Genomic DNA, 15,459 nt, shown 5'->3' with positions numbered 1-15,459 from the left:
GGAGAATAGCTTGAACCCAGGAGGCAAAGGTTGCAGTGAGCTGAGATCATGCCATTACACTCCAGTCTGGGCAACAAGAATGAAACTCCATCTCAAAAAAAAAAAAAAAAAAAGAAAACAAAAACAAACCTCACTGAGTCACTGTGAGAACTGAGATAAGATTGCACATGGTAGGTGCCCAATAAAAGGTGTTCCCCTTCCTTCAACAGGAGACTAGACATCACAAGAGGTGGTGTTCACTTCACACACACACACACACACACACACACACACACACACGGTTCAACCTTAGTTGGACCACTTCACGAGAGATGGCACTAGCTTTGTGTCTCCTCCTGCCTCCCAGGCCCCTGTAGCTGGAATTTCTCAGGCCCAGAGGGCTCTCTGGACTCCCCTACAGACCTCAGCTCACCCCCTGATGTTGGCCTGGACTGCTTCTTCTACATCTCTGTCTACCCTGGCTATGGTGTGGAAATCAAGGTGAGTGATCTGGATCTGGCAAGGGCAAAGCTGGGCCTGTTGTATTCTCTTTCTTCAGAGAGGCACATGCTATGAGAGGATGTGGGGATGCTTAGGAGCATCAATTGTCGGGGCTGCCTAAGGCCAGGGCTGGGAGATGGGCCTAAAACATGGTTGGATTCTGTCCCGTGTGCTTGGCAATGGCCTAGGCCTAGAGGGGCTGTGGGAGGGGGCTCTAGCCTTGGATGGGCAGGGGATTGGGTGAGTATAAACCCTACATCTGAATCTATGGGCTAAGCAGAGAACACAGGGCTGCCGCATTGGGCCTGAGAGAGTCATGGAGCCTCATTCATTCATTCATTTAGCAAATGCTCTCTGAGCAGTTCCTCTGGGTCAGGTCCTGTGCTGGCTTCTGGGATGCAGAGGTGGGGGAAGACAGACCTGACCACACCATTAGAGAGGTGATCAGCTGATAAGAAAGTCAGATCTATAGCCCAGCCTCCTGTCCCCAGCCTCCCTGGGCTATCTCATCCCTCTATTAGAATTAAGACTTTCTCTTAATCCCAAGGCCTGAGGCTGCAGGTCCTCACAGATGTCCCACAGGCTTCTCAACCTCCACAAACCCAAATCTTCCTTTTGTTCCCCCAGAGCCACTCCTGTCCAGGTCAGAAACCTGGAGCAGAACCACCACAGTGCAATGTGGATGGTGTCCCTGGATATGCAACATGGGGTCACATTGGCCCTTCCCTGTCCCTCTTCCCCCAGTCCCATCAGTTCATCCCAAAATTCTGTCACCATGACACTCCCCTCTAAATCTGTCGGCTTCTCTCCCTCCGTCCCTGCAACCACACGTGGTTTAGTCCTCACCATCCCTCCCTTGATGATGCAGTAGCTGCCTCACTGGTCCCCCCGCCCACACTTGCTCCCTACTCTACCCATCTCCACCTCCACTGCAGTCATTTTTCTCAAATCAATCCTGCCCCTACACCTCTCTAAGGATGCCTAAATCTCTGGGTCCACCCCTAGCCACTCCTTCCCTTGTTCTTTACCCCTACTTTGCACTAAATAGCTTGCAGCTAACTGAATGGGGCAAACCTTCTTTCCCAAGTCCCAACTGCACATGCTGGTCCCTCTGCCTGGAAGAGTCATCCCACGATGCCCTCCCTTAGGACTCGACCCTGGCATCACCCTCTCTGGGAATTCCCTCAGATCCCCAAAGCCTGGGGCATCCCCCATCTTAGTTCTTAGCAGCAGTCTGCCTTCCATCCATCTATTTACAGCCATCCACCTCCCCAGCTACTGTGAGCTCCTTGAGGGGTGCCTTGTAGTGAAGAGCCCACAGTGGGCACTCCATGCACTGACTGAATGACTGGACAAAGGAACGAGGAAGGAAGGGATGTGGTGACATTTGACTTGAATCTTGGAGACTGACCAGGGGTGGGCAAGAAAGGCATTTAGCCCGGTTGAGGGAATCTGGCAGGGCGCTGAGAAGTGTGTCCTGCTCCCTGCTCCCTGCCTTCTGTTCTGCTTCCCACCCATTCCAATTCCTGCATGTCCCTGGATTGGGGCCTGGAGCCGTCTAGACTTGTCCTGGGGCAGTGCCTCCAGTCCTCCCCTCTCGGGATGTCAGGTCCAGGTCTCTGAATCAGACCCTGTCAGGGGGACCCTCTCCTACCCCTGTTGGGCCCCTCCCCTTCTTCCTACAACCGTTTCCTCCTACTCTGCCAAGCCCTGTGCCCCTCACTCTGGGCTGACTGGGAGGGTAATTAGGAACAGCCACCCCGCCTCTCAAGCCATTAGCACTCAGCACTGCTTAATTAAGGTAATTAATGTAAAATCATCACCTAATGAGAGGTGACACCGGCTGTGGCTCACTGGGTGGAAGGCACCAGCTGCAGGTGTGGGAAAGGGGGTGGAGGGGGCAGGTGCCAGGCTGAGTGCCACCCTGAAGGCCTGGGAGGCTCTATCTGCCCCTCAAGGACTACCACCCCTACTGAAGCCCACTGGACAAGGCTGAACCCAGCCCTGGTACTCTCCACAATGGGGCAAGATGCTGGCTCTGCCTGCCCCCCGCTCTGGCCCAGGCACAAGCCCCACGCTGGATGCCCACCCCCTCACACAAACCCTGTGTCTGTTGTCTGGTGCTGCCACATTTTTTTTCTTTTATCAGAATGCAAAAGCCGTTACCAGGCAACCTTGAGACGAAGACCTGCCACAGCCCTGGATTGTTGTCAGGAAATGTGGCAGATGCTGGCCCCACCCTCCACCTCGGTACCATGGAGGCAAGGTCCTTGGGGACACTGTCGGCCCAGATGGCCTGAGATAGTCTGAAGCCATGGAGGGGAGGCGGGCACAGGGTGGCCAGAGCTGGGTCAGCACCCAATTTGGGGAAGGAGCAAGAGACAGAATCAGCCAGAACTAAGCAGGATTTAAGGTTCTTCTTCCAGGGCTAGTTCTGGCAACCTCTACCCCCACCCAGGCCACTTGGGACCTGAAGAATTTCTACACTACACACCAATACCCACTGGAGAGTTGGAAAAACTGAGGCCCAGGCAAGAAAAGGGATTTGCCAAAAGTCGGTCAGTTAATCACTAACTAATGAGTTTTGTTGAGTGGATTTGCTCTACAAGTATACATTGAGAATTTGCTCCGTGCCACGCTCTGCGCTGGGCACTGGGGACACAGACCTTCACGATTAGTAGGGAAGAAAGAACAATGACCATGGAATGCCCAGTGCTGGCGGGAATGGGGATGGGAAGCACAGGACGGGCACACTCCACCAGCCTGGGGGTCAGAGAAGACTTCCTGGAGGTGATGACACCTGGCCTGAGACCTGTAGGATGAGAAGCCAGCAGCCAAATCTGGCCTGGGCAGCAGCAGGTGCAGCAGGCCTGGCTCTTGAAGGCTGCCCTGGCTGTTTTGGAAAGGTGGCTTTGTTGTGTAGGGGCAGAGGGTAAGCGTAAGGGCTTCCGGATCACACTCCTGCCAGAGGCTCAGCCCAAGAGCAGCGTCCTTCTGCCCAGGCTGACAGTTGGGTCAGGCCATGCTGGACACTGGGGGCGGGATGGGTGGGCAGCTGGAAGGCCTACAGAGCTCCCCATGGCTTCTCAGGCTTGGGGAGAAGGGACTGCCTGTGGCTTCCCTCCATCATGGAGAATTCCCTACCCGCCATGCTATGAATTCACTGGGATCACTGAGGGCAGGTAGATGGGACAAAGTCTGGGCAAGGAGAGTGACAGGAGCCATGGAGGAGAGGACTGTCTTGGGGACCCACAAATCACACCCCTGAGCAAAGCCGCCAGACACCATACTGGGCCCCTAGCATGAGACCACAGCCCTTGCCTAAAGTCTGGGGCCTTGAGCAAGACCTTCTCAATTCCCTTTTTTTTTGGAGTACCAGCCTCGGGGTACCAGAATCCCTAAAAGCCCTACTCTCTATGGCTTGGACCACAGCCTCTCATAACCTGCTTCATCTCCTGCCTCCTACCTCCTCTGATGGTGCTGCAGTTATTGATGCCCTCTAAGGCCCAAGGTCTGTCCATAGGGAGGAGGCCAGGTCAGGCCCTCTGTGATCCAAGGAGGCTTGCCTGCTTCATCTGGGGATCAGGCACTGGGCTAGGCTCTTTCTTGAAAGGTCCAGAGAAGCTCCTTCAGGATGGGTGGGCATGAGCCTCATGGCCCATGTGGGTCCCAGCCCCTCCCCAGGCAGTCAGTGTCCCCCTGAGGGCTCCAGGCCTTTCCGGGCCTGGCGCCTGCCTCTGTCTACACTTCGCATTCCAAGAGCCTTCCCACTGCCAGCCTCCATCTTGGCTTGGCTGCTTTCTGTACCATCTGGAGCCTGGGCACAGCTGCCCACAGTCCCTGCCCTCATGCCCCAGGTGGCTCTGTTGGCACACAGCTCACCCATGCCAGGCCAACTGATAGTTTGATAGCAGAATACTCTGCCTTTCTAAGCCAGGTCAGGACCAGGCCTGATGTGGGCATCGGGTAGGGGGTCAGTTGGGTGAAATTTCTGGGCAACTTTGTATTTCCTGGCTCTAGGCAGGCTCATCCAAGAGGGATGATAGGGTGCAGGCAGGTCTAGCCCCATGGATTTTGGCCACTCTCCTCATCCCTAAAACAGACATTACGCCATAAGGTTTTCTGGATAAATGCCAATTCAGAAGGGCACAGACTCTGTCTTGTAAGACTGGGGTTTCAGGCCGGGCGCGGTGGCTCAAGCCTGTAATCCCAGCACTTTGGGAGGCCGAGATGGGCGGATCACAAGGTCAGGAGATCGAGACCATCCTGGCTAACACGGCGAAACCCCGTCTCTACTAAAAACACAAAAAATTAGCCGGGCGAGGTGGCAGCGCCTGTGGTCCCAGCTACTCGGGAGGCTGAGGCAGAAGAATGGCGGGAACCCGGGAGGCGGAGCTTGCAGTGAGCTGAGATCTGGCCACTGCACTCCAGCCTGGGCGACAGAGCGAGACTCCGTCTCAAAAAAAAAAAAAAAAAGACTGGGGTTTCAGTGTTGGCTCTGCGGCCCACCTCTCTGTGAGCTAAATCCCTGGCCTTCTCTGGGCCTCAGTTTACCTCTCTACAAAAGGAGATTGAATCAGATGATGCACCTGGCTCCTCCTAGCCAGTTCCTTTGAGTGTAGCTCCTTCTCTGGGGTCAGCAAGCTCCCTCATAGGCCTGACTGAGCAGGGGCACCTCAGGTTCTTGGCTCTGCTGCTTGCTTCCTGGCAGCTGCAGAGCCTGGGCCAGGGAAAGGGTGGCTCCAAGGTACAGTGCCTCCCAGGCAGAGCCCTGGCAGACCTGAGGGTAAAGTAAGTTCATAGCCAGCTATCATTTCTGCTGCAAATGCCAAGGTTTTACCAGGGTGTGGCCCACATCTCCCCATTAAATGGGAAGATGACTACTACCACTGTGCCCCTCTGTGCTAAAACCCTTCCTGGCAGGATCTAACCAAATCCTTACAAACCCATGAAGTAGGTGAACTATCCCCATTTCACAGGCAAAACTGGGGCTCGGAGAGGTCATATGACTTGCCTAAGGCCCCTCAACTGGTCATTGATGGAGCCAGGATTCAATCCAAGACTCAAAAGCCCTTGTTCTTCCCTTGACCCAGGAGATAGGCCTGTCTGTGGCACAAGGCAAATTCAAAGTGGGAGGCCCAGGTGGAGACGGGCACCTGTCAGGATCTGCCCCAGATGCCCTTTCCAAGTCAGCCCTGCCTGATTCTGGGGGACACCCACTTGGAATTCTCCCAGTTCTGGGGAGGGCCTGGGATTGCCAAGCACACAAGACAGGGCACTGGACCAGGAATCAGGAGTCCTGGCCTAGAGTCCTGGCTTTGTCTTGGACCCGCGGTGTGACCAAAGAGGATCTCTCAAATTCTCTGATTTCAAGGTTCCCTTATCTATAAAGTGCAGGAAAACAGCCTGCCCTGTCTTCCTTATTGAGGCTTTGTGAGAGCTGAAGACATAATGGATGTGAAAACTGCGAAGGTTCTTATGGGAAAATTGTGATCATCCTATGGTTGCTGGGAGGGAGCACAGGTGTGTGAGGGCCTGCACATACTAGGACACGTTTGAGGGGCTGTGTGCTTGTAAGTGGGTCTGTGTCTGAGTACACACAGGTGATGGTGACCAAGAGAGACTAGGAGACCTGTAGCCAGCATCTGGGGGTGGGGATCGCACACAAGAGTCATCTTAGAGCTCATCTGCCTATGCTGGGTTGTACTGGTGCAAATGTGTACAAAAACCGTAGCGCCATCTCACCTGTGGGTTACGCCATTAGGGCACGTGCTGGAGGCCTGACTGACAGCTTCTATGGGGACAGACAGGCCAGATGAGGCTGTTGATCTAGGGGTTGGCAGAAGACAACCTGAATCCTTCCCACCTCCCATGCTGGAAAGGGCCAGCCTCTCAAAGTGGCTATATTTCTTCCTTGAGCTGACCCCATGGTCTGCTGGAAGCAGGGCAGTGTTAGACAGCCCAGGGTCCTGTAGGAATTGTCCTCAGCTCCCCCTGCTTCTGTCTTCCCCCTGCCTGGCCCCCAAGTCCCCTCCTATCACTGGCTATGGATATGGAAGACAGCCCTCATGAACACAGCTGACATTTCAATCTGTCTCCCAAGCTCTACGGATGCCTGCAAATTGCATCAAGACTTCATCACCCCTCCTGTCTGACACCCAGCCCTGTCTGGCCCCTGTCAGCCTGGCCCTCAAACAAGTGACAAATTACATTCCAGCCACTGCAGCAGACCCGCAAGAGGGTGCTTGAAACCCAGGGGACCAGAGCTGCACAGACAGCCTCTGACTGAGAACAGGGAGCCTTCTGGATAGGAGCCACTTCATTCCACACTCTCATCCCAACCCTCACCACCAAGCTGGGCTGGGAGCCAGGCCAGCTTGAAAGGGCCATGCCTCCCCCAGACCAGAAGGGGCCAGAGGTCTCAGTCTCAGTCTTCCCAGCTTTACAGACTGCTAGGAGCAAGGGTGGCTGGTGGGAACTCAAATCCCAACATCTTAAAAAAGCCAGGCCAAGCCAAGACCCATCTCCTTGCTAAACCTGGCGGGGCTGGAGCTTGGGAATAAAGACGTCTAGATGTCAGGCCAGGCGCAGTGGCTCAAGCCTGTAATCCCAGCACTTTGGGAGGCCGAGATGGGCGGATCACAAGGTCAGGAGATCGAGACCATCCTGGCTAACACGGTGAAAGCCCGTCTCTACTAAAGAATACAAAAAACTAGCCGGGCGAGGTGGCGGGCGCTTGTAGTCCCAGCTACTTAGGAGGCTGAGGCAGGAGAATGGCGTAAACCCGGGAGGTGGAGCTTGCAGTGAGCTGAGATCCGGCCACTGCACTCCAGCCTGGGCGACAGAGCGAGCCTCCATCTCAAAAAAAAAAAAAAAAAAAGATGTCTAGATGTCTATTTCTACAGAAGATGCCCCCATGAAGTTGGGAGGATAGAGAGCTGCCTTGTCTCAGCAAGGCAAGACTGCTTAACCCCTATGTGATCTTTTGCAAGTTCCTTAGCCTCTCTGTGCTTCTGTTTACTTGTGGGTATTTTACCACCTATCTTATAGAACTGTGGTGAGGACGAAAAGCACCTACTACAAGGTTTGACACACTCTATGATGGCAATTGTTGTTACTCTGTCACTACAGCTTCTCTCTGGTCCCCCAAAGCAGCAAGATGAGGAGCAAGAAGCTAGAGGTCAAGCCAGAGGTATACAGGGAACTAGGAAGAAAATCCAAATTAATTTCTAGTAATACTTCTCTGCCTTTGCTTTCGTGGTAATTTCCCTGTAGTGAGCATCCTCCCTTCCTCCTTCTCCCAGTGCTCCTCTCTTCAAGGCGCTCTGAGACCCACCTGCTTCAGGCGCTTTCCCTGAGCCTCTAAGCCCTTCGCTCTTCCCCCCGAGGATTCCTGCTGCCTGCATTCGGTGCCACTTAAGGCGGAATTATATGCTGCCTGGCATCTCTCGATAATTACAGATTCCACGTGTGTGAGTCTTGTTTTCCCAACTCTAGAATCACAGAATCTCCAAGTTTGAAGGGACCTCATCCAGCCTCCGCCTGCTGCAGGAATTCCCTGAGGAATGTCCCCAGCAGATGGTCAGGCAGCCTCCGCCCAAACGTGCCTGGGTGGGGAGTTTCTCACAGAGAGGAGATGCCTCGGCCTCCAGCACCCTGCCTTGAGCCTTCTCTTCAGCCCAAAGACCCACCAGGTCTTTCCTCTCAGGCAGGGGTAGGGACCTCTCCCTGCCCAGCTGCCCCTTCTGAAGTCCCCAGGGCACATCTCTTCTCAGCACCCAGTCTGAGGGGCCCTGAGCCTCGCAGCAGCCATCTCCTTGGACCTGGCTGGGCTCAGCATCCTCTATGCTTCTCAGCTCACAGGTATCTGATGGGGAATGTTCCTCCAGCAGCCCACACATTTACTCTCTCCACACATCTTTGTTGAGACTGGCCAGCGAAGAGGGCATTGTGACCCAACATGCCACCCTGGGCTTTAACAGCAAGATGGGCAGGGGCCAGTGGGGAGAGTCTGAAACAGAAGGACTGCCTGGCCTAGGCTGGGAGGCAGAGGATGTGGCCCTGAGATCTGAAAAGATGACCAGCTTCATCAGGAGAGGAAGAAGGGAAGGCACTGCCCCCGACAGAGTCCCATATGTGGATGCCCAGGGTGCGGAAGTGAGGGGTGGTCTGTGGCTGCAGTGCACATTAATGAGGGCTGCAGAGACACTGGCACCAAATGTGAGCTGGGCAGTTTGGACCGTGTCCTCTGGGCAATCTGAAATCAGCAGGAGATGAGTTGGGGATGGGAAGTGTGAGACAGACAGAAAGCCATTCTCAAGTGAAAAATAATGGGCAGGAGGTAATTAGGGCCAGGACATTAACAAAAGGATAGAGAAGAGGAACCCATTGGAGTATTTGGGAAATAAGATTGGGAAGGATTTGGTGACTCACTGATGCCACTTAACCAGGTGGTGAACCCTTGAAGACCCTGCTTCAGAGCAACATGGTAGAAAACTTGAGCCCATGTAGATCAGAGCTTTTGAGTTGCCCGAGGATCCTGTTAAAATGCAGAGCATGCTTTAGTGGGTCTGAGGTGGAGTCTGAGATTCTGCATTTCTTTTTCTTTTTCTTTTTCTTTTTTGGAAATGGAATTTCGCTTTTGTTATCCAGGCTGGAGTGCAATGGCGTGATCTCAGCTCACTACAACCTCCGCCTCCCAGGTTCAAGCAATTCTGCCTCAGCTGCTCGAGTAGCTGGGATTACAGGCATGCGCCACCACGCCCGGCTAATTTTTATATTTTTAGTAGAGATAGGGTTTCTCCACGTTGGTCAGGCTGGTCTTGAAATCCCAACCTCAGGTGAGCTGCCCGCCTCGCCCTCCCAAAGTGCTGGGATTACAGGCGGGGCCACAGCGCCCAGCCAAGATTCTGCATTTCTTACAAGTTCCCAGGTGAGGCTGATGCTGCTGGTCCAGGAACCACGTTTTAAGTAGCAGAGAACTCCACTAGTTCGTTTTATAAAATGAGGAAACTGAAGTTCAAATAGCAGCTTTTTTGTCCAAGATCACATGGTTAGGATGAGGTCCCACATCTCTGGGCTCCCAATCAATCCAGTGTTCCTTCTATCAAGCCATGCTGCTAATTTCCCTTTGGGCAGAGTCTGTCCTTGTCCAATCCTTGTTTGCCTGAATGGAGGCATGGAGCCCAGAAGGATGCTCAAGGGACTGAGGGCCTGAAGATCAGCATGGTAGCAGAGGAGCCTGTGACAGCCAGGGGAAAGGATCGGAGAAAGAGGCTCAGATAAAAGAGACAGAGAATCACGACTGACACGTGGAGGGGCGTGGTGTAAGGCCCGGCTGACAGTCAGCAGGGGCCAAGTTGGGCAGGGCCTTGAGGGCTAAGCAAGGAGTTTGGACTACATATTATGGGCTTCATGGACTCAATAGGGAGCCACTGGAGGACTTAGACAAGGAAGCACCATGATCAGCAACAGATCTAAGACTGTTAACTGCTGAAAATACTGATCTAAGACTGTTAACTCAGAAAATACTGCTGTAGAGGGAGGAGTGGATTAAGCCCTACAGGCAGGAAGGCTGGCCAGGAGGCTGCTGCAGTGATGTAGTGCGCAGTAATGGCGATGAGCTGGGGAAGTGGCAGTGGGGATGAAGAGTAATGAATAGATTTGAGATCCAGTTGACAGGACTGAATGACTGATTGGGTATGAGGGAGGAGGCAAGATACCATTTTCTGATTTGGACACGGAGGGAGCTAGCAAGATCATTCCCAGGTGAACTGCTGGCTGGGGGAAGACAGTCACCTAGCATGAGGCAGGTTGGGTGTGAAGCATCCAACAGGGATGTCCAGGGGAAGCTGGGCACGTGGATCCGACACTTAAGACCTCATACCGCTGACCAGGGCATCGGACTCCATCTGGTTCAACACACCTCCCCCATCCCTACTTTACAGATGAGAAAACAGAGCCCAGGGAGGGGAAGGACAGGAAGCAGCTGGTGTATCTGAAAATCTGTGGAGACAGAAAGATGTGTTTACAAATCCCAGTTCTTCTAAGAATCTCTATGGGACCTTGGATAATTAATGTCTCTGAACTTTTGGTCCTGTCTCACACTGTGATGAGCTCCTCCTACACTGCTGAAGTGCCCGGCTTAGGGGCTGGGGGCTCCGATGCTCAAGGGGCATTGAGGATTGATCTGTCCGGGGCCTGCAGGATCCAGGCAGCAGGAAGAAGCCTGACTGCTTTGCTTTCCTCTCTCTACTCCACCGGCAGGTCCAGAATATCAGCCTCCGGGAAGGGGAGACAGTGACTGTGGAGGGCCTGGGGGGGCCTGACCCACTGCCCCTGGCCAACCAGTCTTTCTTGCTACGGGGTCAAGTCATCCGCAGCCCCACCCACCAAGCGGCCCTGAGGTTCCAGAGCCTCCCACCACCGGCTGGCCCTGGCACCTTCCATTTCCATTACCAAGGTAAGGCCTGGGTAGCTGAAGGCGGAACCAGCCCAGACTCACTGCCCTCCTTGCGGGAGAGACGGGTCTCTGTGCAATTACATCCTAGAGGGAAGAAGCAGGGAGGGGCTAGTGACACATAGCACAAGTGTCCAGTGAAGCTCTGGACAATTGGAGGTAAGTATCGCACATCTGAAACCTCCAGGATCTTCTCTCTTCCACCCACCACCCTGCAGAGAGCTGGTCTTGACTCAGGATCAGGCAGCCTCCAGGTGTGCCCATTGTCCCTCATTCATCCATTCAGCAAACTTTTCCTAGGCACCTGCTCTTTGCCAGGCTTGTGCTGGACACTGGCAATGTCAGGATGCACCAAAACGTCCTTGTCCTCAAGGAGTTCTTTCTTAGGAGGAGGCAGACACTTAAACAGGCAATAACAATAGAAGCCCTCCCCCTATGCAAGAGGGTGAAGGTCAAAGGGATTTGACAATGACCATCTGGAGGTCTTAGCTGCCAGACTGCCCTTCCTGAACTGCCTCACCCACCTTGACCTGGCCCATGCCCCAATCAGCTCAGAACACCTCTGGAAATAAGGGAGCAGCATGATGCGATGAAAAAAATCACAGACTCAGGCAATGGGCAGATCTGTGTTTGAATCTCCTCACTGGCTATTGACCTTGGACAGGTCATTTGACCTCTCTGACCCTTCTGCTGTAATATGAAACCAAAACACCTACCCCACAAAGTCATGGTTAGGATTAAGCAAAATGGTACACGTCAAGTGCTTAGCACATGCTCCATTAAGGAAACCAGTATTACATGACTGGCAGGATGGGAAAGGGAGGAAAAGGGGCTCAGGACTTCGAAGCTCTCTCAGTTGTGTCCCTCCTACCCATCCCCCTCTCTGAGCACAAAGTCAGCTTGATCCTTTGCATGGGTTAACTAGTTGAGACTAGGGAGAACTAATAGGGAAATAATTGGTGTGAACAATCACGGGATTGTCTTGCATTGTCATGGACCACTTCTGTGGCCCTGCAGGGGACCACAGCTGGGCAGAAGAGCCAGCACTCTGGAGATGGGGCTGTTTGGAACCCCACCTAAGGAGCACTCACCCCACCTTCAGCCCTCCACCCAAACTAAGGGAGCAGTCTGGCATAGCAGCAGGGAGCCTGGAAGTGGATGGGGCTGTAGAGTGGCTTGGCAGAGGCAAGGGGCCAGCTGAGGCAAGGGTGAAACGTCTAGGCGGCCCAGCTAGCCTCCCTAATGGCTCATCAATCCTCCCTGGCAGCAGGCATAATTTCACGCCATGGTAACCTTCTCTCTTGCTGCAAATTCCTTTGCACAAAACTCTGGACCTCCTCTCTGTCGGGCCAGACAAAGGTGGCTGAATGGCAGTGAGCTGGAGGCCCAGCAAGGGGGAGCAACCTCCAAGGAAGGATTGGGAGAGCTGGCCTGGTCCTGCCTCCTTCTCAGCTCCCAGAAGCCCTCCCTCGTCAGCCCAGTTTTTGTCAATGATCAGCTCTTGCCTTAATGAGTGTAATTCCCCTAATTATAGGCTGTAATTAGCCCTGATCCCAGAGATGGGAACAGGAGGAGCATGTGCTCACACGCCAATCTCTGTGGGCTAGAGAAAGAGGGTGCCATAAGAGGGGGTGAGGGGCCTAGTACCCACACCTGTGCTGGAGCTGTCCAAGCTGATGTTGGAGGTCCCAAGGATGAGCCCTCACAAGGGCCTCATCGCAGGACCAAGTTCCAACTCCCTTCCTACAGCCTCAGGCAGGGTGGGGAGGCAGACGGCCCTGACAGACATTCCCCTCCTCCATCCCCAGCATTCCTGGCACTGGACTTGGCTCCAGAAACAGACTCCAGTGAGAAAATAACTCAACAGATTGCAGTGGTGCAGGCTCCCCGGGAACGGTTGTCATGGCAACAGGAGGAAGCTCATCCTGGGAAGTGGTACTTTAACTACTATGGAGTCTGGGGTCTTCATTGTCTGCCCCCAGCCTCCTACCCTCACCCTATTCCAGGCCAGTTTCCTCATCTGTGAAATGAGGGCCCTCCCTTACTAGAGTTGTGATAAGAACTCAAAGGGGAAGATGTAGGGGGAAATGCTGGGCCTGAATCTGGCCTGGTCTAGACCCCACTAGGCATCAGTTAACCTCTTAACCTCCGCCACTCTGGGCGTGGTGCCCCCCACCCCTTTCCCCATCCCATCCTGGCCTGGGATCTCTCCCCAGGTCACTGTGAGTGGCTGCCCTGGACAACAACCCAGAGCAGGCTTGTCTGTTACTCTCAGATTTCTCTGACTCCTGAACCCAAGTTTCTACTTCAAATGGGGATGCAGGTGGGGTGGTGGTGGAAAGCAAGAAGGCTCCAGAGCCCAGGAGCTTCAAGTTCCTGGTCTAGCGCTTCCTTGCTATGTGATGAGGGCACAGGGTCTCTCTGAACCTGTTCTCATCTGAAAATGGGCTAATAGCCCCTACCTTGCCTGCCTTCCTCCCAAGCATATTGTAGACATCAAGAAAGAAGAGTGTGGAGGCATTTTAGAATCTGGAAGGTACATGCAGATGTGAGGTGCTATTATTAATCAAGATTACAAACAATAACAGCAGGCTGATGTCTTAGGCATTTGTTCAGGAACTGCACATATGTCTTCTCACTTAACCTCACAACCTTGGATGTAATACTGAAAATGGGTGGATAAATGAGGCAACTGAGGCAGAGAGAATTTAGGTAACTTGTCCGCGGTGGCACAGCACGTAGGGAAGAAGCCTGCATTCAAACCCAGGCAGTCTGACCCACAGTCCACCTGCTGAGCACTGCCCTGTACTGCCTGCCAAGCACAACTAGCCACTTACTGACCATTCTTTCCAGAGCCCCGTGAGAGACAGAAGAGGACGAATTCTCCTCCCACTTTCACAGATCTAGTAACAGGACAGGTGAAAGTCATAAAACTCAAATTTATGGACCCTGCTCTGCACAGAGACAGCCCCTTTTTCTTTTTCTTTTTAATGGGGGGAGGAAAGAGGGCCCATTTTTCTATTCACACAAAGGCACCCAGGAACAGAGACCTTGCATGGACCTCTCCTCCCATTTACCTGATACTATCAGTGGGGCTGCCCCCTACCCCAAGACCCAAGTTCTTCAGTCTAGACAATCCTCACTTTTCTGACCACCCCAGGGGTTATCAGGCTCTGTAGCACAAGCCTCTTGCCTCTCCTTGACCCCTCCAGGCCTCTGCTCTCACCTCTCAGAGGCAAGCCAGGATCTTCACTTTTTTTTGAGAAACAGTCTCGCTCTGTCACCCAGGCTGGAGTGCAATAGCACAATCTCCACTCACTGCAACCTCTGCCTCCTGGGTTCAAGCAATTCTCCTGCCTCAGCCTCCCAAGTAACTGGGACTACAGGCGGGTGCCACCACGCCCAGATCAATTTTTTTTGTATTTTCAGTAGAGATGGGGTTTTACCATGTTGGCCAGGCTGGTCTTGAACTCCTGACTTTGTGATCTACACACCTCAGCCTCCCAAAGTGTTGGGATTACAGGCGTGAGCCACTGCGCCTGGCCGGATCTTCACTTTTATTTTATTTTATTTTATTTTATTTTATTTTTTGAGACATGGAGTCTCACTCTGTCGCCCAGGCTGGAGTACAGTGGCACGATATCGACTCACTGCAACCTCCGCCTCCCAGGTGCAAGCGATTCTCCTGTCTCAGCCTCCCGAGGCGTCTGCCACCGTGCCCAGCTAATATTTTTGTTTTTTTTTTTTTAGTAGAGATGGGGTTTTGCCATGTTGGCCACGCTGGTCTTGAACTCCTGACCTCGGGCCATCCGTCCGCCTCAGCCCCCCAAAGTGCTGGGATTACAGGAGTGAGCCACTGCATGCGGTTGAGCCTTTTAGCTACCACCCCAGCTTGACCCCAGGATCTGGATATGCCAGGTAGTTTTGTAGGATTTGCTGCCACCATTTGGTCAAATTTGGTATGACAATTCCAAAGCGACCAGGTTTCCCAGGGCAACTTGTTCTTCCTGCAACTTCCATGAAGGCAGTGCACTGCCTCCCTGCCGTCGTCCCTATCTTTTTCTTGTTTGATGTTGTTTTTTTGAAACAGGGATGCACTCTGTCACCTAGGCTGGAGCTCAGTGGTGCAATCATAGTTCACTGCAGCCTTAAACTCCTAGGCTCAAGCGATCCCACTTCAGCCTCCTGAGTAGCTAAGACTACAGGTACACATCACCATGCCTGGCTATTTTTTTAAAAATTTTTATAGAGATGGGGATACCTCACTATATTGCCCAGGCTGGTCTCAAACTCCTGGCCTTAAGCAACCCTCCCACCTTGCCCCAGCCTACCACCATTCTGGATTTTGTTTGTTTGTAAGTTTGTTTTTTTGAGACGAAGTCTCGCCCTTGTCCCCCGGGCTGGAGCGCAATGTCATGACCACGGCTCACTGCAACCTCTGCCTGCAGGGTTCAAGCGATTCTCCTGCCTCAGCCTCCCGTGTAGCTGGGATTACAGACACCTGCCATCACGCCCGGCTA

The 15,459-nt window shown here is 53.4% G+C and overlaps 1 protein-coding gene across 3 annotated transcripts in view; it reads left to right on the top strand.

Annotated features, from left to right (window-relative positions):
• Positions 1-15,459, top strand: part of SEZ6 (seizure related 6 homolog) — a 51,294-nt gene that overhangs the window by 26,207 nt on the left and 9,628 nt on the right. For all 3 annotated transcript variants that reach the window (XM_005583276.5, XM_005583275.5, XM_045376186.3), the window contains exons 3-4: positions 347-480; positions 10,747-10,942. In XM_005583276.5, the coding sequence (XP_005583333.3) occupies positions 347-480; positions 10,747-10,942 (330 nt within the window). The remainder of the gene's footprint in view (positions 1-346; positions 481-10,746; positions 10,943-15,459) is intronic.

Source organism: Macaca fascicularis, chromosome 16 (assembly GCF_037993035.2).
Source record: "Macaca fascicularis isolate 582-1 chromosome 16, T2T-MFA8v1.1".
Classification (NCBI taxonomy): Eukaryota; Metazoa; Chordata; class Mammalia; order Primates; family Cercopithecidae; genus Macaca; species Macaca fascicularis.
The sequence above is the reverse complement of the archived record's forward strand: the minus strand, read 5'-3'. Positions and strand labels throughout refer to the sequence as shown.